The 24,761-nt window shown below is 42.1% G+C and overlaps 1 protein-coding gene across 1 annotated transcript in view; it reads left to right on the top strand.

The window, feature by feature from the left end:
* CFAP57 (cilia and flagella associated protein 57) overlaps positions 1-24,761 on the top strand; it is a 62,276-nt gene that overhangs the window by 542 nt on the left and 36,973 nt on the right. Inside the window, exons 3-8 of the mRNA XM_007480300.3 lie at positions 2,660-2,976; positions 7,371-7,657; positions 13,086-13,293; positions 22,670-22,822; positions 23,404-23,543; positions 24,083-24,248. Of these exons, the coding sequence (XP_007480362.2) occupies positions 2,660-2,976; positions 7,371-7,657; positions 13,086-13,293; positions 22,670-22,822; positions 23,404-23,543; positions 24,083-24,248 (1,271 nt within the window). The remainder of the gene's footprint in view (positions 1-2,659; positions 2,977-7,370; positions 7,658-13,085; positions 13,294-22,669; positions 22,823-23,403; positions 23,544-24,082; positions 24,249-24,761) is intronic.

The following is a 24,761-nucleotide window of genomic DNA, read 5'->3' as shown; positions in this document are numbered from 1 at the left end:
TTCAAGGTTCCCCTATTACCATGGTGCCCCACATTACTAACAGACCTTAGGTAACATTGAATGACTGCTTCATTTCTGGGGAACTTTTATAAGTATTATCTCCATGCGGGAAGTAGGTTCTATGGTTAATCTCATTTTACAATTAGGAAATCCGGACAGACAGTTTAAGGAACTTTCCCAAAACCCATAACTAGTAAGTGTTTGAGGCAAAATTTTGAATCCCTTTTCCCACTGTAGCCTCTTTTCATGCTCCCTCTCTCTGTCACTTTGGAAATCTCATGTGCCTTTTCACAGTCTTTAATTTACTAAATTTATGCCAGTCAATCCACAAGCCTTTATCAGATGATCAAAGTTGACATACTTGTAGAGGATGCCAGTCCCTGGCATTCTCCTCTCCACACTGGTATGAACTCTCATTTAAAGTTTTTATTTGGGGGCTCAGTGGATTGAGAGCCAGGCCTACAGATGGGAGGTCCTAGGTTCAGATTTGACCACAGACTAGCTGTGTGACCCTGGGCAAGTCACTTAACCCCCATTGCCTAGCCCTTCTTGATCTTCTGTCTTAGAAAAAAAGTAAATCCATAAAGCTTTCATTTGTGTAAGGACAGAACCATAAAAAGACCCTCTTGACTCACCCCTTTCTCTGGAACTGCCTACAGGCTACCTATAGCTGAAATCCCCAGCTCTGCCAGTCAGGTTTCTCATGGGTGGTACTTGAACATGCCTCTCCTTGAAGTCAGGGGAGCAGACAGACTTTTCATGAGGGAGCTTCTCACTTGCAGAAATCATGGCTTTGGATTGTCCAAATTCTTAGGGGTTTTGTGAGTGGTAGTAGGGAGAAAGTCAATACTTGAAGGTTCCCCTCCTTTAAATCATGGTGTTTGGTTTTTTTTTTCTTTTTTATCCATCAACATTATATTGATTGTAAAAATTGGATTAACAAACAGAAAAACTCGTTTTAATCCTCCCCATGTGCTAAATCCTGTTCCAAGTGCTAGGGATACAAAATATCCACCCCTACCCTTAGAGTATTAAGGGATAACTTGCAAATAACTAGAAATATAAAAGATCTATAGAGGGTAGCTTGAAGGTGATCTCTTAAGTAGCTGGAGGGACTAGGAAAGACTTCTTTTAGAGTTTGGCATTTGTGGTCTCAAAGGAAGCCAATGAAATTAGGGGGGGGGGGGGGGTGGCAAGAGCATTCTAGCATAGGGAACAACCTAGACAAGAAATGTCTTGTGTGTGGTATAGTAAGGAGGCCAGCAAAGCAAACTTTTGGAGTACGGGAAGAAGAGTAAGATTTAGTTCTGTTTATTAAACATTCGTTAACTACTTACTATGTGCCAGGCATTGGGCTAAGCTCTGAGGATATATATAGAGTCCCTGTCCTTAAGTAGCTCACTATCTAAGGAGGGAGATAACACACAAATACACAAAGCGGGCCATTTACAGAATAAATAGAAAGTAATCAGATGCTAAAATTAAGAGGGGTTAGGGAAAACTTCCTGTAGAGGGAGGGATTTTAGTTGGACTTAGTATAAAAGACTGGAAAGGGGAAACTGGAAAGGAACCACCTGGAATGGGTATGAATAACTAAATAGAGGGCTTTCTCTTTGTTCCTTGAGGTAATAGGAAGGCTATAACTTAATCAAACAGGAGGGTGACATTCTCTGATCTGGGTTTGATATCACTTTGGTGGCTGGGTGAAAAATGGGAGAGATTTGATCTAGGAAGACAATTTTGGAAACAGGTTGACTTGGGGGCTTCCTGATAGGCCTTTTTTGCCTTTCTTCTCACTCTCTCCCTGACCCATCCTTCCTAATCAAAACAATTCAGCTCCATACACATTTCATGAAGCCCCTTCTCCATTCATGACACCTTGCCAGAAGATGGAGATAAGCAGAGAGACTCCATAGAACCCCTCCCCCTTTAGGGGCTTACTTCCTACTTGGAGGAAACCACATAATCATTAAGGGCAAAGCAATTTCAAGAGAAAAAGATTGTTAATAACTCAGATTAATTTTTCACTACTCATACAACTCATTAGATCCCTGCTCAAAACCCTGGAAGACACTTTATTTCCTACCAATTATAGCTCAGAATCCTTAGCACAACATTTAAGACCATCCACCCAATCTAGCCAAGCAATTTTATGTTCCACAGTTTGCCCAGGTGGAAAATTCACCCTGTGGATGTCATAGCTACAATCCTACTTTCTATAAGCAGCCTGTCTCAGCTCCCCTGCCCTCTTTCAATTAGCTCCCAATTATCCTGTCTGTAGTTTGTTGGTATTTAGTTTTATTTGAGGCTCATGTCATCGGTTCTCCCACTCCTTCCTTGTCTATGCAAATGTCTGCTTGTGCACCCCCGTTATATGAGGGGATTTTCTCCCCCTTCCTCTCTCCCCTCAGCCTAGTGTAGTCCTTTTCCCCTCTCTCTCCATTTTCCTCTTAAGATCATCAATAACAGAGACACTCTCAGCCTTCGGTGACTTCTGATAATGATAGTTAAAGCAGGAACACATTATCTCCTCATTAGAATGTAAGCATTTATCTTTGGTTGGCCCATTATGACTAATAATTATTGGCTGCCATGAGCAGATTGATAGAAAAGTACACTACATTCCACATGACCCAATTGCATTGACTTCCATTTGCAGGTTCAGAGAAGAGTCAGGGTATGCTAGCCTTGGCCATCAGCCCCAATCGGCGCTATTTGGCCATTTCAGAGACTGTTCAAGACAAAGCTACCATCACCATTTACGAACTATCTTCACTTCCATGCAGGAAGCGAAAAGTCTTCAGCAGCTTTGACTTCCCAGTTCAGAAATTTGTTAGCATGGCTTTCTCTCCAGACTCCAAGTATCTTGTGGCCCAGACAGGAGCTCCTGAGTCCAACTTAGTCTACTGGATGTGGGAGAAGCAGAAAGTGATGGCAATGATTAAAACTGATACCCAAGGCAATGCAGCCTACCAGGTAACACCTGCTACAGCATGGCTGTGTCTATGGCTGTGGGAATGAATAAGAGGTGGGACCTTTCCTCATGAAGCTTATGGCCTCTGGGCCAGTGATTAGGGTCAGGAAGTCAGAGCATCACAGCATCCCTGAGTTGGAAAGGCCTGGAGGGGCATTTTTCTTCCCTCAGTTATTAAGATGAGGCCAGGAGAGATGAAGAGACCGAAGGCAGAAACCAAATGTGTCCTTGGCCCCTCTGACTTTTGATGGGGGCTCACATCCAGCACATACCGGGGGAGAACCAGGGCACACTTTCCTAAGATTGTAGATTTCCAAGCTTCTCAAGCTGTGAGCTTTGAGTGACATAGGAAACAGAACCAAGGGTTGGCATGAAGCCTAGCTGTGTTGTGGTGTCCATGTCACCTTCATTCATGTGCCCAGTAAACACAAACTGAGCCTTTCTTCTCTGTGGGTATACCTGTGTGGAGTATGCTGTCTAGGCTATCCAGGAGGGCTATCCAGATGTATGTGCTTCCTATTCTCTAGGGGCTGGATAAGTCCATAGGAAAGGTCCAACTTTGAGGCCTCAAGGGGAGAAAAAATGGTGCAAGATCATGAGATGGTAGACACACAGAACTACAGGAGGACTGACAAGGGAGTAGGACCCCAGAGAAGGGGCTTACACAGGCCGAGAATAGTGGGGACCAGGTCTAGCCCTGGTAGCTCCACTTTCCAATCCAAGCTTCCTTCCTTGGCATCTCTGCCTTGCCTTCTCTTTGTGAAGGCCAGGCAGGAATGGGTTGGAACAGATGGCCCCAGATCAAAGCATCTGCCAGAATGCTTCCTGGGAACCAGCCTGATGGTGATGATTCCCCCTTCTCTAAAGCTTTCAAGTCTCCAAAAGGTTTTGCATACCTCATCTCAGCTGGTTCTCACAAGACCCAATGAAGTGCATACTTCTGACACATGAGTAAACAACACTCAGGTGGAATTTCCTCCACTTCTAGACATTTCCCACCATAGCTTGCTGCCTTCTAAAGCCAAGAATAATGTGAGGTAGTTGGTGACCCCGTAATGCAAACATCTGTCTTCTTAACATGGCCCATGTGTGAGGCCAGGGAGGAGCCAGTCAGCTCTCTTTGGCCCACAGGCAGGGACCTTGAAGTCTTCTAGGTCAGAGATCTCCTCTTGGCTTGGCTTGAAGCCTCCAGGAAGGAGAGGGAGTGAGATATGATGGAATGGTCCACCCTCACAGAAGCAACTGGCATACTGGCTTTTCTCTAAAAACACCTCTGTAGGGGAAGAAGAGCCAAGATGGAGGCATAATAGCAGGGAAATCCTGAAACTGCTCTAAATATCCTTATAAACCAATCTTTTAAGAAACTCCTCAAAAGGACAAAAGTCAAAGCAGGACAAGAGAGGGGGCTCTTCCACTGAACATAATGTGAAAAGTAGGTAGAGAAAGTGGATTTCCACTAGTTAAAGGGTAACCGGTGGCAAAACTGCACAAGAAAAAGTACAGACCAACTACCTCCCCCTCCCCCCAATTCACCATGTCAGAGGCAGAGCCAGGACCTGGGCAACCACAGGATTCTAGGATATGGGCTATACTAACAAAAAAGTGCTACAGACCCACCCCTGGAGGTGCCAGGCCCTGGTGGTAAGATTCAGAGCTCCATAACACTGGGATCACTTGGGTCTCACAGCAGTGGTAACAGCAACAACAGTGGTGGCTGCAGCAATGAAGATAGCCTCAGGGCAAAACATTATGAAGTGTGCTACACTAACCAAAAAACACCACAAACCTACCCCTGGAAAGCCCAAGCCCTAGAGGTGAAGTCCAGAGCTCTATAGCCTCAAGGTCAAACCCTGTAAACCAGAAGCTAAGATAGAAATGCCCAACAACTTATAGGATTTCCAGTCCTTGAGTGGGAAAATAAGTAAACAACAACAAAGAAAGCTCTTGACCCTGGAAAATTTCTATGGAAAGAAATAAAAAAACAGAAGCAACAGGAGAGGGTGAAAAACAAGCAAACACATGCAAACTCTCCCCAAAAAATGAAAACTGGTCAGAAGCTCTGGAGGAACTCAAAAAGGAGTTCAAGAACCAAGACAGATAGAAGAAAAATGGGAAGAAAAGTGGGGGAAAGAAATGAAAATAATGCAAAAAGAAAATAACAGCTTAAAAAGCAAAATTGGCCAAATGGAAAGGGAGATATAGAAATCAAATGAAGTAATAAGCAGATTAAAAACCAGAACTGACCTGCTGGAAGAATAAACAAAAAAGTCCAGTGATGAAAAGAGTGCTATTAAAAGTAGAAGAGACCAAATTGAAAAGGAGAATCAAAAGATCATGGATGAAAATCAGTCTTTAAAGACTAGAATTGGGCAAGGAGAAGCTAATGTTTTCATGAGACATCAAGAAATAACAAAGTTAAGAGAATGAAAAAATAGAAGAAAACATGAAATTTATCATTGAAAAAAAAACTGACCTGGAAAATAGATCCAGGAGAGACAATTTGAGAATTGTTGGACTACCTGAAAATCATGACCAAAAAAAAAAAAGCCTAGATATTATAAGAAATTATCCAAGAAAACTGCCCTGATATTCTTGAACAAAAGGGCAAAATACATTGAAATAATACCCAAATGACAACTCCCAGAAATGTTATAACTAAGTGGAAGAGCTCCCAGGCCAAAGAAAAAATACTGCAAGAAGCCAGAAAGAAACAATTCAGATATCAGAAAGCTCCAATCAAGATGACAAAGGATCTGGCAGCTTCCACACTGAAGGAACAAGACTTGGAATATGATATTCCATACTGACAATATACTTTCAGGGTAAAGTATTTAATAAATAGAAGAGTTGTCATTTAGGATAAGAGGCTGGAGCAGAATTTATTGAATATCAACCGAGAAAATGAAGACAGGAGTAGCAATCATGATCTCTGACACAGCTAAAGCAAAAATAGATCTGATTAAAAGAGGTAAGGAAGGTAATTACATCCTGATCAAAGGCAGTATAGGAAATGAAGAAATATCATTACTCAACATATATACACCAAATTGTATAACACCCAGATTTTTAAAGAAGAAACTATTGGAGTTTAAGGAGCAAATAGAATGTAACTACTCTAATGGGAAGTTCCACGTCTATCTCTGTGATGAGGACTGTAGTGAGAGATGGCCTGTGGTAAGGGTGTGAGGAATCAAAGGGAATCACAGTCAGAGTGATATACTAGTGGGGGACCTCAACCTTCTCCTATCAGATCTAGATAAATTGAACCAAAAAAATAAAGACACTTGTGTATATTTGCCCTTACCATTCCCTCAACTCATTTTCCAAGTTTCCCCAGCCTCCCTTCCATATAGACACTTTTTGATTCCTCTCTGAACACAAAAACTTCTATTTGGTACTTCCCTCAGTATGACATTAACTCCTTGAGGACAGAAAAATGGTCTCATTTCTGCCTTTGCCCCCCAATACCCAGTGCAGTGTCTGGTGCAACATAGATGCTTAATAAATGTTGAATAAATGGTCAGATGCTTAGGCATCCCCTAATCTAGGTCAGGTTGGGACCTATAGGTGGAGGTGAATAAGAGCGCCTTACTAGAGAGAGAGGAAGAAATAGCCTCTGTTTGCAGACCTCCAAAGAGGAGGAGCCCACCACCTTCCTGGGCAGCCCACTCATTACTCCTGCTTCTACATGAAATTTGTTGAGGTCCTCTGGCTGCAGCTTGCTGTGACCAGCTCAGCACAGAATGGGATCAGTGAGTGGCCAGCCCTGGCTGTCACCTCTGACTGCGATTCCCTTTAATTCTTCACACCCTTACCACAAGCCATCTCTCACTACAGTCCTCATCACAGAGATTAGACGTGGAACTTCCCATTAGAGTAATAACTTTGGCAACCAATACCTGGCGATTCCCCTTTCCCTTTTCTAGGGGTTTAGTCACTAGCCTTTTCTAAAACCCATATTCAAAATTTGACTAGGATTGAAAGTCAACTCCTAATTTCATCCCAGACTTGCCTAAACACAGGGACTCCCCTTATTTTACACCTGTTTTGTGGGCACCAGTTTACTAATTCATCAAAGTTCAGGTGCCAACAAGTCAGATCTGAAGGTACACCAGAATTGGCATCCCTCTGGGCCTTCATAACCCAGGCAGTCAGGCTAACTGGTTCCTTCTGTTGAGATTCTCCTTTCAGTGATATTAAGCTACAAGCTAGAATGAGGGTTACCTGTGTGCCCAAGAGCACGTGGTACCTATGGGCTATATGCCCATGGACACATGGGGCATCTTAGGGAATAGTGAGTAGCTCTGTTTGGTTGAAGCATGAGCTATTTGCAAAAAGAAGATACTTTTTTTTGGATGCAACTGAGAAAACTGGCTTCAATTTTTCCCTCCTACAGGTGAGCTTTAACCCCCAAGATAGCACTCAGATTTGTGTCACTGGAAATGGAATCTTTAAACTTTTCCGTTACGCTGAGGGAGCATTGAAACAAACCAATTTTCCACGGGGAGAGCCCCAGAATTACCTGGCCCATGCCTGGATCTCTGAAGACCGAATTGTTGTGGGCACCGATATGGGCAAACTTTACCTGTATGAATCAGGAGATGTGCGCTGGGAAACTAGCATTGTATGCAAGGAGTCCACCACTGATTCTAAGAAGCTGGATCAGCTCCAGGAGTCTGAGAGGTAACAGGGCTTTTCCCATTGGGTTCAGGGAGGAGGGATGAGGTGCAGGGCAGCCAGTAGCTTCTCTTTAAGCCTCTCGGCAGGCCTGATTTAATCCAGCTCCAGGCCTGGCTGTCTCAGTCATGGATCAGGGGGTCATCAGACAGGGGTCTGCTAATAAATCTTACTTGGGGACACCTATCCATTGGTCATTAGGGAGCATTGTTCCATGCCTTTTCCAGCTCCTTGACCCCCCCCTCCCCCACACCCCACCCCCCGAGATTACAGAGCTGCAAGTGTGGAGGAAGAGGTGGCTATCCATCTTGGCCTCCATCCCATCTCTGCGGGATGCCTGGCCCTTGGCCAGCCTTATGGGTACCAGTAGTGCAATTAGCCTTTCTATGCATTCAGGGAACAGATCTATTCCCTGGTTTGTGTTGCCTAATGTGTATAATCAAATTGATCTGTTCCCTCATGAGCTCTCCTAAGTTTTCCTAATGTCAGAGGAGTGTGGGGAGCCAAATCCTAGAGCTAGAAGGGACTGGCACATTTATGAGGTACCCCCTGCTGTGAGTACTCAAGTCACAATAACAGAAATAGGCCATGCCCTGTGGGTGCTTACTTTCTCAGATGCCTAGTTTGGGGTCAGGCCAGTGATGAGTGAAGGGCTGGGCACACTCTGAGAGGAATCTCCTCAACCTGCAGGGGCACATTGGCCCTTGCTCCAGAGTCACCCACAAGAGGTCACTCAACTAAGATGTGTCAAGAAGTTGTGTGGCAAAGATGAGAGAACCCACCATCCCACTGGACCCTCCCAAAGTCCCTGCTGTAGCCACCATTCTACAGATGAAGAAACTGAAACTCAAAGGGTTGCTGACTAAAGAACTCTCAGATAGTACATCCAACAGGGAATTGGTACCTGGTCTGTGATGTCCATTTTGCCCTGCTGCCCTTGGGTAAATTCAAGTCTCAAGAAAAACAGCCTAGGGCCATGTTGGTGAAGACATGGCATGTGTGCCCTAGCGCTGGAGGGGACTGACTCCTCTGTACCCCCTCTCCACTGTGCCCGAGTACATTTTTTACCTGCCCTGCCCTTCTACCCAGCACCCTAATATGAGCACTTCCTCCCTTCCCTGTCTGGGGTAATTGGGGGAGAGGGGAGTATACTTACAGGCAAGTTAAAGGTGCAGTTTGGCCACTCAATCTCTAAAAGATTTGCTAAAGCTGATCTAGGGTCATATGATGAACCCATTTACCTCAGGGCAGCTGTAACCCTGCCTTAGACTGTCTAGATTTCTCACCCACCAAGTGGAGGGGGAGGGGGGGAAAGAAGGGAGTTGTTCCCACTCAGGCTTTGGGGAAGAAAGATTCCTCCCCCTTCAGAGCCAGAAATGATTGATTAACTGGGAGCAAAAGAGAAAGGAAACCAGCTGTCTACTAATGCCTTCCATTTGTGTGGCATTTGAAGTTTTACAAAGCACTTTCCTCACCACTCAGGTAAAGAATGTGTCTCCATCATTCACACTGTCAGTGAGGAAATGGAGACACCAGATCATGGAGCTGGTGACTTGGAGATGCAATCTGAACCCAGTTTCCAGGCTCACTTTCTGGTCTATCCTACCTGCCCCAACTCAGTTCTCTCTCCCCTACTTTTCACCTCCCCTTTAGGTGTTGCTCCCCTGTTAGAATGGAAATTCCTCAAGAGGAAGGCACATACCAATCTCCATTGTTATTTTGCTTTTATATCCTCAGTACCTGGCACATAGTAAGTGCTTTAAGAAATGTTTTAAGTTATTGAGTTGGAAAGCTTTGTGACATTTTGAACTATCCAAAAGTTTAATGTCCAACTGTCTCACCCCACCCTCACTCCCAGCTGGAGATCTTCATATGAAGGCTGGATGATGATGATGCAGATGATGATGGTGGTGGTGGTGGAAGTGGTGGTAATGATGTTGGTGATAGCCAGCAAGCACATAGTACTTTAATCTTTGCAGAGCACTGTGCATGTGATCTCGTTGAATCCCAATCATGGATACTCTGGAGGGAACATCCCTTCTGGCCAGGTATAGGTTGGACACAAGATGTCCTTGCTTAATTCTTGCCATCTGTCAGCACATGCTCCTGCCCTGAATTGGCTTGTCATTTCTTACCTGGAGGCATGCTGCCCTCTCATAGAATATAAACTCCCTAAGAGTAGTCCTTTGCTTTTGTACCCCCCAGCATCCTAGCCTTCCCCATGGCAACCACCTCAGGCAAACCCAGGCAACCACCTGTTTGTTGAATGTAATTAAAGGTACTCCAAGGTGCCCTCCACATCCCAATCTCCATTCCAGCCTTCGTACATTTTATGAAACTAGGAGACTTCCTCACCAGATGAACAAAGTCAGATACATGAAATGTATCTGACAGACCTCTTTTCCTTCAGTGCCATGTTTCCAACAAGGTCCTCAATTTCTAATAGTAGCAAGCCCCAGTTTTAACCACTCCACTCTGCTGTCATTTTAAGGATATTGGAAAGTATCTCATCCCTCACATCAGTGAACACAAGCATTTCTGAATTATTAGAGCCCACAACTTCTAATTGGCTCTGGGTCCATTTTAACCCCCTCTGAATTGAAGAGGAATCCCCTCATCCCGTGCAATTCCCATCCCTGTGGATACTGGCCTAAGGCTCAACGGAAACCAACAAGCAACTGACCATGCTTTGGTTTTGTCCTCCTTCTGACTTCAGATTAAGAGAGAAGGGTCCTTCAAGGCCTCTAGTCCAACCCAGACCCCAAAGTCAGACTGCTTAACTCAGCGGTTCTCAACCTCTCAATTTGTAGCAATGAGAATACATAATGCATATCAGGTATTTACATTCCAGATCATAACTGTAGCAAAATGACAGTTTGGAAGTAGCCACCAAAATAATTTTTTGGTTTGGGGTCACTGCAACATGAGGAACTGTGTTGCGGGGTCACGGCATTAGAAAGGTTGAGAACCACTGGCTTAACTTAATCATTTATTAATAATATGCCAGGCATTGTGCTAAGTGCCACCACAAAGAAAGATCAGAGGCAGTCTCTATTCTCAAAGCTCACAATCTAATGAGGAAGACAGCATACAAATAACTGTACAGACAAGTGTTCTATACAATCAACCAAAGGAAGGCCTGGTTTTGAGGGAGCATGAGTATGGTCAGGAAAGACTCCCATGGAAAGTGATGAGATGTTAGCTGGAGCTTCAAGCCATGGAAACCAGGAAGTCGAGAAGGAGAGGGAGAGCATCCCTCATACATTCCTTGGACAACCCATGAAAATTCCCAGAGTGGGGAAAGAGATTGTTTTGTTAAAGGGATGTGTGTGTGTGATAGACTCCCTTGGCCAGTTTAGTGAAGCCTTGAGACCCCATCTCAGAATCATATGTGTAAATATATAAAATAAAACAGAGAGGAAACCAATTCTTTTGAAACGTAGCTGGGACAGCTAGATGGCTCAGTGGATTAGCACTCCAGGCCTAGAGACGGGAGAACCTGAGTTCAAATCTAGTCTCAGATACTTCCTAGCTGTGTGACCCTGGGCAAGTCCCTTAACCCCAATTGTGTAGCCCTTATGGCTCTTCTGCCTTGGAATCAATACTCAGTATTGAGTCTAGGAAGGAAGGTAAGAGTTTTGGGGAATGGAGAGAAGATGAGTTCCGTTTTGGATACATTCAGTTTAAAATGTCTGTGGAACATCCAGTTTGAGATATCTAGTCTAATAAGCAGTTAGAAGCAGGAGACTAGAAGTTAGGAGAGAAATTAGAGCTGGATAAGTAGACTTGAGTATCATAACTGAAATCACGGGAGCTGAGGAGATCACCAAGTGAAATACTGGGCTATAGAGGGAGAAAAGGAGAGCTCTGAGGAACACCTTCTTTTAGCAAGTCAGAGCTACCCTAAGGAAACTTTCCTCCAAATCCAGAGAACACATACTTATAAAGAGTATGCAGATGACTAAATCATCGCGGAATGTGTAAATGCAGAAAGAAAATCAGATATTGACATACCCTGGGTGGTTGGGTTCTTTGTTCCATGTATGGACAACTCATTTTCCTAAGCTGGTGGAGTAGGCAAAGCCCAACAGGTATCCAGAGGCCTCCAAACAGGACTGCTTGGCCTAGGCAGGTGAGTGCGCCTCCTGTTGTGTTGTTAGCTGTTTTCTTGTTCTGGTGGAGACCACAAACAGCTCGTTCACCTTCCTGCTCTGATCCATCTCTTTTGAGCAACAGCTGCTCCCACTGCAGCTCCTGAGCCCTCCCTTGTGGCTCATCACTCCTGTGCTTCCTCTCTCCCCCTAGCCTCTCACTTGGAACAAGGGACCCAGACTCTTCGGATCTCCCTACCAGAGACCAAGAGGGCCTTGGATGAGGCCAGGGGGACAAAATGATGAGCGGACTCCCTTTGAAGCTGACCACTGACTTCCCTAAAGTCCCTCATAGATAGAACACAAGAAAAGGGGGACTGGGGCCTGGGTGAATATGGGGGATGGGTTAAAGTTTAAAGAAGAGAAGACAGATAGAAGAGAGACACACGTAAGAGTTCCAGCATAACCATAAGGCTGCCAGCCTCACAGAGTTGGCTCTGGTGAAAAAGAACTTGACTCTTAGCCCTTAGCCTGACATGCTTATTTTTATTTGGGGGATACAAAAAGGAAAGGAGGAAGAGAGAACAATAATCTAAGGATGGTTGGATCTATTAACATTACAAGGTTATCCTGCTGGATCCTAAAATAGGTATAGCTAGATCTGGAATTCCTTTGGCCTAAGGCATCTAAGCCTGTCTGATACAAATGTTAATTGATTGTTATTGGCCAAACAAAGATAATGAGATATCTGGTGGATGGGTTAGGAATTTGAATAGGTTAAGGTCTTAACTGAACTCAAGGTTACTGAGCAAATTGTTCTTTAGAGTCAGCTTTTGAGTAACCCTAAAATATTTTCAAGATTAATTACATGGGGGGCAGCTGGGTAGCTCAGTGGATTGAGAACCAGGCCTAGAGACCGGAGGTCCTAGGTTCAAATCCAGCCTCAGCCACTTCCTAGCTGTGTGACTGAGCAAGTCACTTGACCCCCACTGTCTAGCCCTTACCACTCTTCTGTCTTAGAGTCAATATTGACTCTAAGACAGTAGGTAAGGGTTTAAAAAAAAAAAGATTAATTACATGCCTGGACTGCTACACCCTTCTTCTTTGTTTTAAGCATCCTTTATGCCTGGTGTCCTGAGACACGTGTTTTGTTCTGGGTCACTGGTACTTCAGAGCATCTGTCTGGCTTAATCTTGGGAAGAGAGATGCAGGCCTTAAAGTGAGCATCCTGTCCAGCAGCCATTGGGTTTCTTCTCACCACAAGTAGCTTGAGCCCCCTCACCCCCACCCTTTTTTTTGGAGGCTCCTGTGGATTCATGTAATGTGGTATTTTCCTTTTGCAGCCTCATTGAATTCCCAGTACCAAGTTCTCCCGATATGTCCAATGAGCACCTCTTTTTGGAAAAGGGTCAGAGCCAGAATCTGTTGCCCCAGGTGTCTGCCATTGCTCCCTATTCGAAGGGCTTTGCCTGCTCTGCTGGGCTAGGGAGAGTCCTGCTCTTTGAGAAGATGGAAGAGAAAGATTCCTACCGGGAGAGTCGAGAGATTCGGGTAAGGAAGGGGGCTGAAAGCATAGCAAGAGCTCCCCTGTCTGTCTTCTTCAGGATTCCTTGGGAAAGTAAGGAGGACAGCCCCCTGGATATGGATTAGGAGTTAGATTTAGATTCAGGAAACCTCCAAGGAGATAAATAGCTAAGGGACTACAGTAGAAGGAATACCTAGAAGTGATTCTGGGGACCAAGGAGTGGTGTGACTCCCTCCATGATCATTGCATCATGGGTGTGAGAGGTGCAAATGGTCCAAAAAAGGGTGGCTAGGGATATGGTGTTATCAGCTATAAGGGAAGCTAGTTCTTTGTGAAGGCCAGAAGATAGAAGGAGCAGAAAAGGAAGAGGTCTAAAAGACCAGACTGACCTGAAGACAGATCTTGTTGGAAAGGTCCTGGAGTCTCCCAAAGGAAAAGGTACAAGGAGGGCTATTGAGGACAGATACTCCTGCATCTTTCCAAAGTCCTCCTGGGTTCTTGAAGGCCCATATGGAAGCTTCTACCAAGCTAGGTCCTACAAGAAAGGGTATGCCACTGGAGGAAGAACCTTCAACACAAAGAGTATTAAGTGCCTACTATGTGCTGGGTGCAGTCTTTGCTTTCATACAGCTTACTCACCACTGGAAGATAAATGCTATCACATAAGAAGTTAAAACAAAAACAGGTACTAAATGAATAATGAATGAGAGGCCTCTGTGCTAGGAGACAAACAGCCCAAACCTGTGCCAGAAGCCTGATCTAGAAGAAACCCCAAGATTTTGAAAGAACAAGAAAGTTGGTAGGGTGGAAAGTGAGAGGCATCATCCAGAGGAGGAGAACACAATACTCGATGTAGCATCCTTGTACCTGTGTGATATTGAAATCACTTTAAAAGACTGATATATGTATTAATCGCCAAGGAATTCAGCTATGTAATTCCTAAATGAAACACTCAAGTCAGCTGCCAACTTTTTTTATGGTGTTTTAATTACAAAATAGGAAGAAGAAAGTATTAGAGGGAGAGAGAGAGAAGGAAAAGGGAGAGAAGGAAAGGGGGTTTAAATACCCACTCTGCTCAGGCTGAGCCAAAGCAGGCCCAAGGCCCTGGATTAGCCAAGGCAAGGAAAGATATCAGTCCTTATCACTCACATGACCAAACTGGAGAAAAACAGTCCTCCGGCTCCTCTAACTCCAAGCTCCAGCCTCCCACTGACTCTCCCCTCCTCACAGGAAATCCCCAGAACTCCAGAGGCTGTTCCCTACCTCATTTCCTGCATCTCACATGTGCCAATGGTGGCTCTAGCTTAACCCAGGACCGCCCAGAGGTCTGTCCTTTTTTGCACATGTCTGTTGAAGGCCATATTCTCAAATAATTAAATCTTGAGTTTTGCTGCAGCCCTTCCTAATCTTGTTACCCTGAGTAGGGTGGAGAATGTAGTTTCCAAGACCTGATTCTGTTATTCCAAATATCTGTATTGTTATTGATCAGGAAATAGCTAAATCCCATCTTCTAAAGAATGGTCTGAATAGGGTTGAGTAGTTTTGAAATTCACACTGGGAAAATGCTCTGGGAGAGCCAAGGTGGGACAGCACCATCTCCTTACCTGCCCTGCCTTCATTTCTTTTGTGGTTTCCCTATTATGAATATCATCATTTGATTGAACCACTCTCTCCAAAGCTGCCATGTGCTCTATAACTCAATCTAATGGCCTGAAAGGTGCTGAGGTCCAGAGGATCTAGGTTTCAATGCCATCTTACTTGATGCTCTCTAGCCTATCTTCTTTTCCCTTCTCTGATTTAAAAAAAAAAAAGGTTCCTCAATAACTATTTTTCTTTCCTTTTCTTTTTTTAAAGTATTACTTCCCTTTTTGTATCTACCCCTACCTTTGCTTTCTCCATTGGAAAATAAAAAGGAACAAATTCCCTCACTGGCTATATCCAAAATGTATGCTTTCTTCAGACTCTTTGAGTTGATCACCGCTCTTGTAAGAAGTAGGAGCACACTTCTTCATGAGGCCTCTAGAGTCATGGTTGATCATTGTGCTCATCAGAATTCTCAAATCTCAAAATCTATTGTTTTTGTATAATTTGTCCTCATGGTTCTTCTCAGTTGACTCTGCATGAGTTTTCCAAATTATTTCTAGGTTTCTCCAAAACCATTTATCATTTATATATTTCATTTCAATTCGTATACCATAATTTCTTTAGCTATTGCCCAATAAGTAGATAATCCCTTGGTTTCCAGTTTTTTACCACCACAAAAAGAGCTGCCCTAAACATATAATTTTCACACACATGGGTCCTTTTTCTCTGTTCTCTGATCTCTTTGGGGTATATGCTTAGTAGTGGTTTCACATGGTCAAAGGGTATGCACAGTTTAGTGACTTTGGGTGCATAGTTCCAAATTACATTCCAGAAAGGCTGGACCAATTCACATCTTTCCTAATAGTGTATGTCTACCTGTTTTCTCACATTCTCTCCATCATTAGTCATATCCTTCTGTCAGCTTTGCAAATCTGATAAATGTGAAGTAGAACTTCAGTTTCTTTAATCTGTATTTTTCTTATTAGTGATTTATAGCATTTATCATGTGGGGAATGATGTTTTTCTTATAAATTTTAATCAGTACCATCTATATCTTGGATCAGAGAAACTTGCTACAGATATTTTTCCTTCTAATTATATTACATATATACATGTTTATTTAAATTTCTTTAAATTTTATTTTATTTTAATTCTTTAAATTTTATATAATCAAAATTGCCCACTTTTTCTTTTGTGATACAATATCCAGTTTTTGGTAATGAGCTCTTCTCTTCTCTTATCCATGGATATGATAGGTAATTAAAGGGGCAGCTGAGTAGCACAATGGATAGAGAACCAGGCCTGGAGTTTAGAAGGACCTGGGTTCAAATGTGGCTTCAGACAGTAATTAACTATGTGACCCTGGGCAAGTCACTTAACTCCAATTGCCTAGGCCTTGCCACTCTTGTGGCTTAGAATGGATACTAAGAAAGAAGGTGAGGTGGTTGTTGTTTTTAAAAAGAAAGGCAATTAATTTCTCCTTTGTTCCTCTAAGTTGTTTATAATATCACCTCTATATCTAATGCATGTATTTGGAATTTATCTTAATAGAAGTTTCTGCCAGATTTTATTTTTGTAGTTTTTCCAATTGCTTTTGTTAGCTTTCTTTTTTTAACCCTTACCATGCGCCAGAATCAATACTGTGTATTGGTTCCAAGGCAGAAGATTTGTAAGGGCTAGGCAATGGGGGTTAAATGACTTGACCAGGGTCACATAGCTAGGAAGTGTCTAACCAGATTTAAACCCAGGACTTCCTGTCTCCAGGCCTGGCTTTCAATTCACTGAGCCACCCAGCTGCCCCCTGCTTTTGTTAACTATTAAGTCCTTATCCTAACTCCTAGGGTCTTTGCATTTCTCAGACTGTGTTTATACCCTTCTGTGTGTTGTATATATAATTTCTTCCACTCATATCTATTTTTTAACCAGGACCAAGTAATTTTGATTATTACTGCCTTATAATCTAGCTGGAGATCCTGGTACAAGTAGGCCTTCTTCTTTCCCACCTTTTTTTTTCCTTTCTTTCCCTTTAGATTCCTGACCTTTTGTTCCTCCAGATCAATTTAATTATTATTTTTCTAGCCATTAAAAAAAAAATAGTACTTTGGCTCTTTGATTAGCATGACATTGAATAAGTTCTTTGTTAGTAATTTTATTATATTAGCTTAACCTAGTCTTGAGCAATTAATATTTTTCTAATTATTTTTGGTCTGTATTTCTATAGAGATTGTTTTGAAATTATATTCATTTAGTTCCTGTGTGTCTTGGTAAATACATTCCCAGATATTTTATTTCTGTCATTATTTTTTATGAAATTTCTATCTCTTCCTACTAGGTTTTTGGTAATATACAGAAATTCTGGTGATTTGTTTTATATTTTGCAGTTGTGCTGAATGTATTAGTTCTTTCAGTTCATTTTTAGTTGACTTTTTTCTAAATCCCTTGTCTTCTGTCTACTAATATATAACAATAATAATGTTGATTCTAAGGCAGAAGAGCAGTAATGACTAGGCAATCAAGATTAAATGACTTGCCCAGGGTCACACAGCTAAGAAGTATCTGAGGCTAGATTTGAACCCAGGACCTCTTGACTCCAGCCTGCCTCTCCACACACTGAGCCACCTAGCTGTCCCTTTACTTGACTCTTTATAGATTTCTCTACATACACCATCATGTCATTTGTAGAAAATAGTAATTCAATTTCTTCTTTGCCTATGTTTATGCCTTTGGTTTATTTCTCTTCTCTTATTACTAGATTGAGCACTTCTAGATTTCTATCAAATCGTAGTGATAGTAATAAGCATTCACCCTTGCTTTACCTCTGTTCTTTGTGGAAAGTCTTCTAATCTTTATTACATATATTTGTTCTTGATTTTAGATATGTGCCTCTTTCCATGTTAAGGAAAAGTCCATGTATTCTCATGCTTTCAAATGTTTTTGACAGAAATAGGTTTTGGATTTTGTCAAAATCTTTTCAACATCTATGTATATAATGTTATTTTTCTTATTCATATGATCGATTATAGTTATGATAAATTTTCCTTTTATTGAACTGAACCTGCATTTCTGGTAAAAATTTAATCTGGTCAGTGTATATAATATTTTTAATATGATATTTTAGTCTCTTTGCTAGTATTTTATTTAAATTTTTTATAACAATATTCATTAGGAATATTGGTCTATACTTTTCTTTTTCTGCTTTGTCTCTCCATGATTTAGGTATCAGGATCCTATTTGTATCATAGAAGGCACTTGGAAGATTCCTTTATTTTCCTATTTTGGTGAACAGCTTAGGTAATATTAAAATTCATTGTTCTTTAAATTTTTGATAGTCCCAGAGTTTTTTTTCCTTCAGGAATTAATTTATAGCTTATTCAATTTCTTCTTCTGATATTAGTTATTTAAATAACTTTCTTAAATAACCTACTTCTGTTAATCAGGGGATTCTATATATTTTTTGCAAATATTCATCCATTTCATCTGAGTTATCAATTTCATTGGCATGTTAGACTTAAGCAAAATAGCTTCTGATAGTTTCCTTCATAATTTTCTTAAGTGTCAGAGGTTGAGAACTTGGAGCTCATCTAGATAGAGATCTGAGCGCCCTCTGTCAAAAGATCGAAACTCAGAGTCTGTCTGAGAGCGAGCCCAAGTGCCCTCTCCCTCCCCTTCTTTAGGCCTCTCATAGTAATACATATCTGTTGCTGGCAAAGACATGCTGTTGCTATCTGTTCCATGAACCTTGGATGGTGTTTGAGTCATAATCTTATCCCAAGTGCCTATCTGCATTTCTTGAAAATATTCTCTCACTCTGGAATCCTTATCTTGCGCTAGGTGTCATATCTATCATCCTTGTTGCACTTTCCCAAGGACTGTCTGAGCCCATCGCCAAGGACCCATCTCAATGATATGACTTCATTCTTTGTAATCTGTACCTTTAAAAATCCTTAGCTGCCTGCAGTAAGCCATATTTTGTCCACCATCAGTGGGCAAAAACCCTTCCAACTTCACACTGTGTCTGTTATTATTTTGATTCTTATCTTTTCCCTTGCCCTTACTTAAAGGCAAGGTCCCTATAATTTCCACCTTTGTTATTCCTCTATTATTTTCTTCATTCCTTACCAGGACTCAGTCCTGCCCCACATTAACACTTAAGTAGTTGTGAATTCTCTTTTTTATTTTTGATATGAACACTTTGCTTTTCCTATCTTTTAAAAAGTTAAACTAGCTATTTTATTAGTTTTCCCCAAGAAAAACTATTTCAAGAAATATTTATCTACTCAACGAAGTCCTTTCTTTTTAACTTATTAATTTAATCTTCCTCAATTTTAAGATTTTTTTTTGTTATTGGAGGGTTTCGATTTGTTTTCCTAGTTTTTGAGGTATTTTTAGCTATATGCTCAAAAGTATTAAGTTGTCCTTTTTCTCATTTATTGATGAAAGGGTTTAAACTTACAATTTTTCCTCTAAAAATTTCTTTAGCTGCATCCCATACCTCTTAGTATATGTCTTATTTTTTTCATTTTCATTCATAAAATTTTCTATTATACCTGTGATTTGTTTTCCATTCTTTAATTCTTTAAGATGTATACTCCAATTACTTTTTATTCTTTCTTCAGAGATCCCTTACTGAATATAAATTTTATTATTTCATAGTCAGTAAATGATATAGTTAATATTTTTGCTTTTCTGCATTTATTTATTTATTTATGCCCCACTGTCAATTTTTGGAAAGAGGCCATGAACAACAAAAACAATATGTAAGCTTCTTTCTGTTCTCATTCCAAAGTTCTATTTATATCCTTAAATTCTTATTTGTCTTTTTATTGGCTTTGTTTAGGCAGATGGCATGAAAATAGTTTGGAAGGTGAGAAAAGATACATTGGAATCTCCCAGTTAGAGGGTTTTTTCCCCTTTTTTAAAATATTTTTTTTTAAATCAGCAAAAATCTTCCTTTCCCTCCCACCCATGTAGTCCCTCCTTGATTAAAAAAAAAAAGGAAAACCTCAGTTTCAAATATGTATAGCCAAGCAAAACAGATTTCCATATTATCTCATTATATGGCTTATCTTACATTTTAAGTCTTTCACCTTTCTTGGGACTCTTGGAATTGTTGTTGGTTCTTATACTAAGTTACTCAGCCTTTGGCTTTACTGTTTTGTCTCTGTATAAATTGTTCTCATTCTGCTCACTTCACTTCATCAGTTCATACAAGTCTTCCCAAGTTTCTCTAAAACCATTTCTTCAATCTCTTCTTACAAGACAAGAATATTCCATTCCATATATGAGAATTTGTTTAATCATTTCCCAGTTGATAGGCATCGCCTCAGATTCCAATTCATTGTGACCACAAAAAGAGTGACATTTTTGTACATTCTTAAAGTTTGTTTTGCTTTGAACATTAAATCTCTCCCATAATGTAGCCTCCCTTTAATTTCCTCCATCTCCCTTCTTCCCTTTCTCTCCTATTTCTTTCTTGAGAGAATTATTTCTGTGCCCAACTTTGCCATTTTCTTCCTATAAGATAAGGAAGACATCACAAGACACTCCCTCCCACGCCTTCTGTTGATTAGACTCCTTATATGACCCCAGATAATGATAGGGTTTAGAGGGGACACACTCTCTAAGGCCGACCAAAGAGAAGATTCAAGGATCAGCTAAAGTCCAACTTGAAGTGGGCTGGCATGACACCAAAGCAACTAGAACTCGCTGCCTCTGACAGAAGCAGCTGGCGAGCCCACATTCACCATGCCGCTACCACCACCTTTGAAGATGAGCGACATCGACGTCTTGCCGCTGTGCGTGAACGCCGACACCAGGCCACAACCGCACCTCCTGTAACAACTGGCGTCCCATGCCCCATGTGCCACAAACTCTGCGCCTCAGCCTTTGGACTCCAAAGCCACATGAGGGTACACCATAGATGAAAATGCACAAAGACAATAGTCATTCTTGATCACCGAGAGACTACCACTGTACTGTACTGTACTCTCCATATTAGAATGTCCACAGATTATCTTTGTTTAGACTGCCCCACCCCTGGAGTAAGCCCTTATCACACTCCCAACTAGCTACTACTGGGTCTGCCTGTCTCAAGTTTCTCCCCATTCCAGACTATCTTCACTTAGCTGTCAAAGTGATCTCCTTAAAGTGCAGATTTAGTTATATCACTTCCTCCCCTACTTAGTAAACTCCAGTGGCTCTCTTATCACATCTAGATCAAATATAAAATCCTCTGCATGGCATTCAGAGACCTTTTATAGCCATTCCCTCCCTCCACTTGTCTAGTCTTCAATAAGATGTAAATCTTCTTCCCCTTCATATAGTCTATGATCCAGTGATTGGCCTCCATGCTGTTCCTCAAAGAAGGCATTCCATCTTGAGGGCTTCCAAAATGACCAGATGGCCTTTTGTCAAGAAAAGAAGATTCTTATTCAGGGATGACCTGGATTTCCAACTCTGAAGTTTTGTGATTCTGTGAATTTTCTTGATATATAGTTGAGGGAGAGGACAGATTGTTGGATCAATGAAAGCCTGGATGGACACAGGCGTCAGGTCCATGCTGGGTTATGAGTGACAAGTCTGAATAAATTGAATGTGGTCACATGATAGGTTTAAATCCCATGAGTTTGGAAGTGAACCCCCAGGCTTTGGGGCATCATTCAGTGTCCTTGAATATAAAACGAAGGGGCTATAATAGAATCCACCCTTTATGGGTCAGACAGTTGGCAAAATAAGCATTTACTGAAATAGTGTGATATGAACAGTAGTAAGAAAACCATCCTATTCCCCAAACTGAGAGCACACTCTCCCATGGAATACATGTGGCCTCAGTGGGAAGAAGGGGCACACGTGAGCAGGAAAGGTCGCCAAGGTAACCTGCCTCCAGTGCTCTGAGTCCCACGAAGTCTTTCTCTTCTCATGATTTCCTCACTCATCTATTGTCCCCTGGACCCTCAGTGTGTCTGTCCTGGGCAGCTTATGCTCAGCTTAGCTCCCTGGGCCTTCTTGTGCAATGATTTGTCAGGGTAGCTAGGTGACTCAGAAAAGGGCCTAAAGGCCATGATTCCCAAGAACAGCTTTAAAGGTATGGGGATGGAATCCAGAGAACAGAAAACTTTGGGACGATATGGCAGCTCTCTTAAGTATTGGAAAGTCTGTCATTTGGAGGAGAGATCAGCTTGACTTGGCATAGCTATAGAGGGCAGAACTACACAGAGAATGAACAGAAGTTTCAAAAAAGGAGTCTTTACCTTCTCTTCTGCCTTGGAACCAATTCTTTGTATCTAAGAGTCCAAGATAAAAGTTAAGGGTTTAAAAAGAAAGTGATTCATCAGAAAATCCTACCAGGAAATGGAAAAGCTTCATCTTAAACCAATAATAACCAAACACCTATTCTCTGATAAATGCTATTCAGAGTGGAGAAGTTGAGGATTTCTAAGTTTTCCTTCCCCCTCTCCAAGCCTGACTGGGTCGAGCTAAAGATATTAAAATTAAAATGATCAGTGAGAAGAGTCAAAGGAAATAATTTATTGGCTCTGCAGAGAAGCTGGTCCCTACTGTTATCCCATGGCACAGTGAGTTTGAGTACTGGACTTGGAGTCAAGATCTATTTCAGATCTTGCTTCTGACACTTAGTAACTGTGAGACCCTTGGCAAATTGCTTCCCTTCTCTCAGCCTCAATTTTCTCTTCTGTAAAATGGAAGTAATAACAAGAGTCTTCAAGGTTCAGGAAGAATTAGACAATGCATGTGAAGCGTATCTAAAATGTCAGACACTAGAAATGTGAGCTCTTCTCTCTGGGTTTGGTGGCCATGCAGATTCCTCTGGACCCACAAAGCAATGACCCAAGCCAGTCTGACAAACAGGAGATTCTCTGTATGTGCTTCAGTCCTTCCGAGGAGACATTGATTGTCAGCACCAACAAAAGCCAGCTCTACAGCATCACTATGTCCTTGACAGAGATCAGCAAGGTAAGTGAAGAAGGGCCAACTTTGGGTGTGTCTTGGCCTCAGTTTCCCTATCTGTAAAACGAGGGGGTACAGATGAGGACTCTCAGCTCAGAAGCTCAGAGTTCCAGGACTCTATGAAAAAGAAGCATGCTCACCAGTTTTCTAAGTAATTCCTACACAGTCAAGTTGTCCAAACCATTTCCACCTCTACAGATGTCCTAAGTCAATAAGCACTTATTAAACACCTTTGGTGTACCAAGTACTGGGATAAATATATATAGAAAAGAAAAGAAACCACAAAAGTCTGTGCTCTATCTAAAAGACCTGAAGCCATTCTTAGATGTCCCAGGATCCAGCATATGTCATTCCTATAAGGGCTGGTGTCCCTTGTATGTCCATTTCTCCACACACAATGCCTACATGATGTCATTAATAGCAGGAAAGCACTGGGAGACTGTGAGGTGGACTTTGATTTTCTCAGCATTATTCCCTCAAAATGTGATTTCTTCTGGTTTCTCAGCCTATCCAGCCTGGAGTGATTGGGATGGGCTTAGGGTACCCGGGCAAGTCCCCATCGATGACTCCTTGTGTGATTTTCCCAGGGGGAGCCTGCTCATTTTGAGTATCTCACATTCCCGCTGCACTCTGCATCCATCACTGGGATGGCTATCTGTATCCGCAAGCCCCTTATTGCTACATGTTCTCTGGACCGATCAGTGCGCATCTGGAACTACGAGAACAAGTAAGAAAGAAAAAGATGAGAGTGAGATGTTTGCCTCATTGCCATCCTATCTAGATGATTTAGGCTATCCCAACTCACTTCCTAAGTGCCAGGCTAGAAATGCTAGAAATGGCTAGAAATCCATTTTAACCCTGCCTCTGGCACCTGCTAGCTATGTGTGACCCTCATTTCTCAGGGCCTCAGATCCCCCGACATCTCTGAAACCATCCATCAGAGGAGATGCCAATAGGCATTGGATGTAAGCTTGTCCACACTTGAGACTTCTCCTCTCCAATGAAATCTCAAGTCCAGGCCAAGAAATAAGGTCAAGGCACTGCTGTGTACCAGGGATATGGAAGCAAAAACTGTATCCCACCATCAGGGAGCTTCTGTTCTATTAGGGGATGTGGGAGTGGTGAAGCTTGCTGATTGCCTAGAACCCTTTATTTGACAAGAACTCTTTAAAAGAACTGATGCTAGGGAGCTGCCTATTTGATGGGAACTGGGTAGTCACCTGATGGGTTTTGGAAGAGAATGATGGATCCCCATTCTGCCCTCAGTAACCTGGAGCTGTATAAGGAATACCAAGAAGAGGCATACACCATCTCTCTTCACCCCTCTGGACACTACACTGTGGTTGGCTTTGCTGACAAACTGCGCATCATGAACCTTCTCATTAATGACATCCGGTCGTTCAAAGAATTCCCTATCCGAGGGTGCCGAGAGGTAAGAACTTCCAGAAGAGCTGAAAGCAAGGCCAGGCCTCCTGGGGAATTCAAGAACCTAGAACCTTAAGGGCCCCATGAAAGAGGTAGCTCCCTCTCTCCTAAAGCCCAAGGCAACCTCTGATTCTGATTGCTATGAGTTTTTCTTTATCTTTTTAAAAAAAACCTTTCCCTTCTGTCTTAGAATCAATATTTGTACTGATTCCAAGAAAAAAGACTGCAAATGTCTAGGTTAAATGACTTGTCCAGGTCACATAGCCAGGAAGTATCTGAGGCCAGATTTGAACCCAGGACCTCCCCATCTGTAGGCCTAGCTCTCTTTCCACTAGCTTTCCCCTTAGGATTGTTTCCTTTCCATGAATAAAGCTCAGCTCTGGGCCACCCTGTTCATGATCCATTTCATCATTTATTTCTTCCCTTTGCCCAAGTCAAAAGATAAACTTCTGTTTGTCTCTGTTGATCTTCACCCAGATGTTTTCCACCAAACTTCTCCCTCCTCTGATTTCTGGATATT

Source organism: Monodelphis domestica, chromosome 2 (genome assembly GCF_027887165.1).
Source record: "Monodelphis domestica isolate mMonDom1 chromosome 2, mMonDom1.pri, whole genome shotgun sequence".
Lineage (NCBI taxonomy): Eukaryota > Metazoa > Chordata > Mammalia > Didelphimorphia > Didelphidae > Monodelphis > Monodelphis domestica.
Note: the sequence above shows the minus strand (reverse complement) of the source record. Positions and strands in the feature narration are given on the sequence as shown.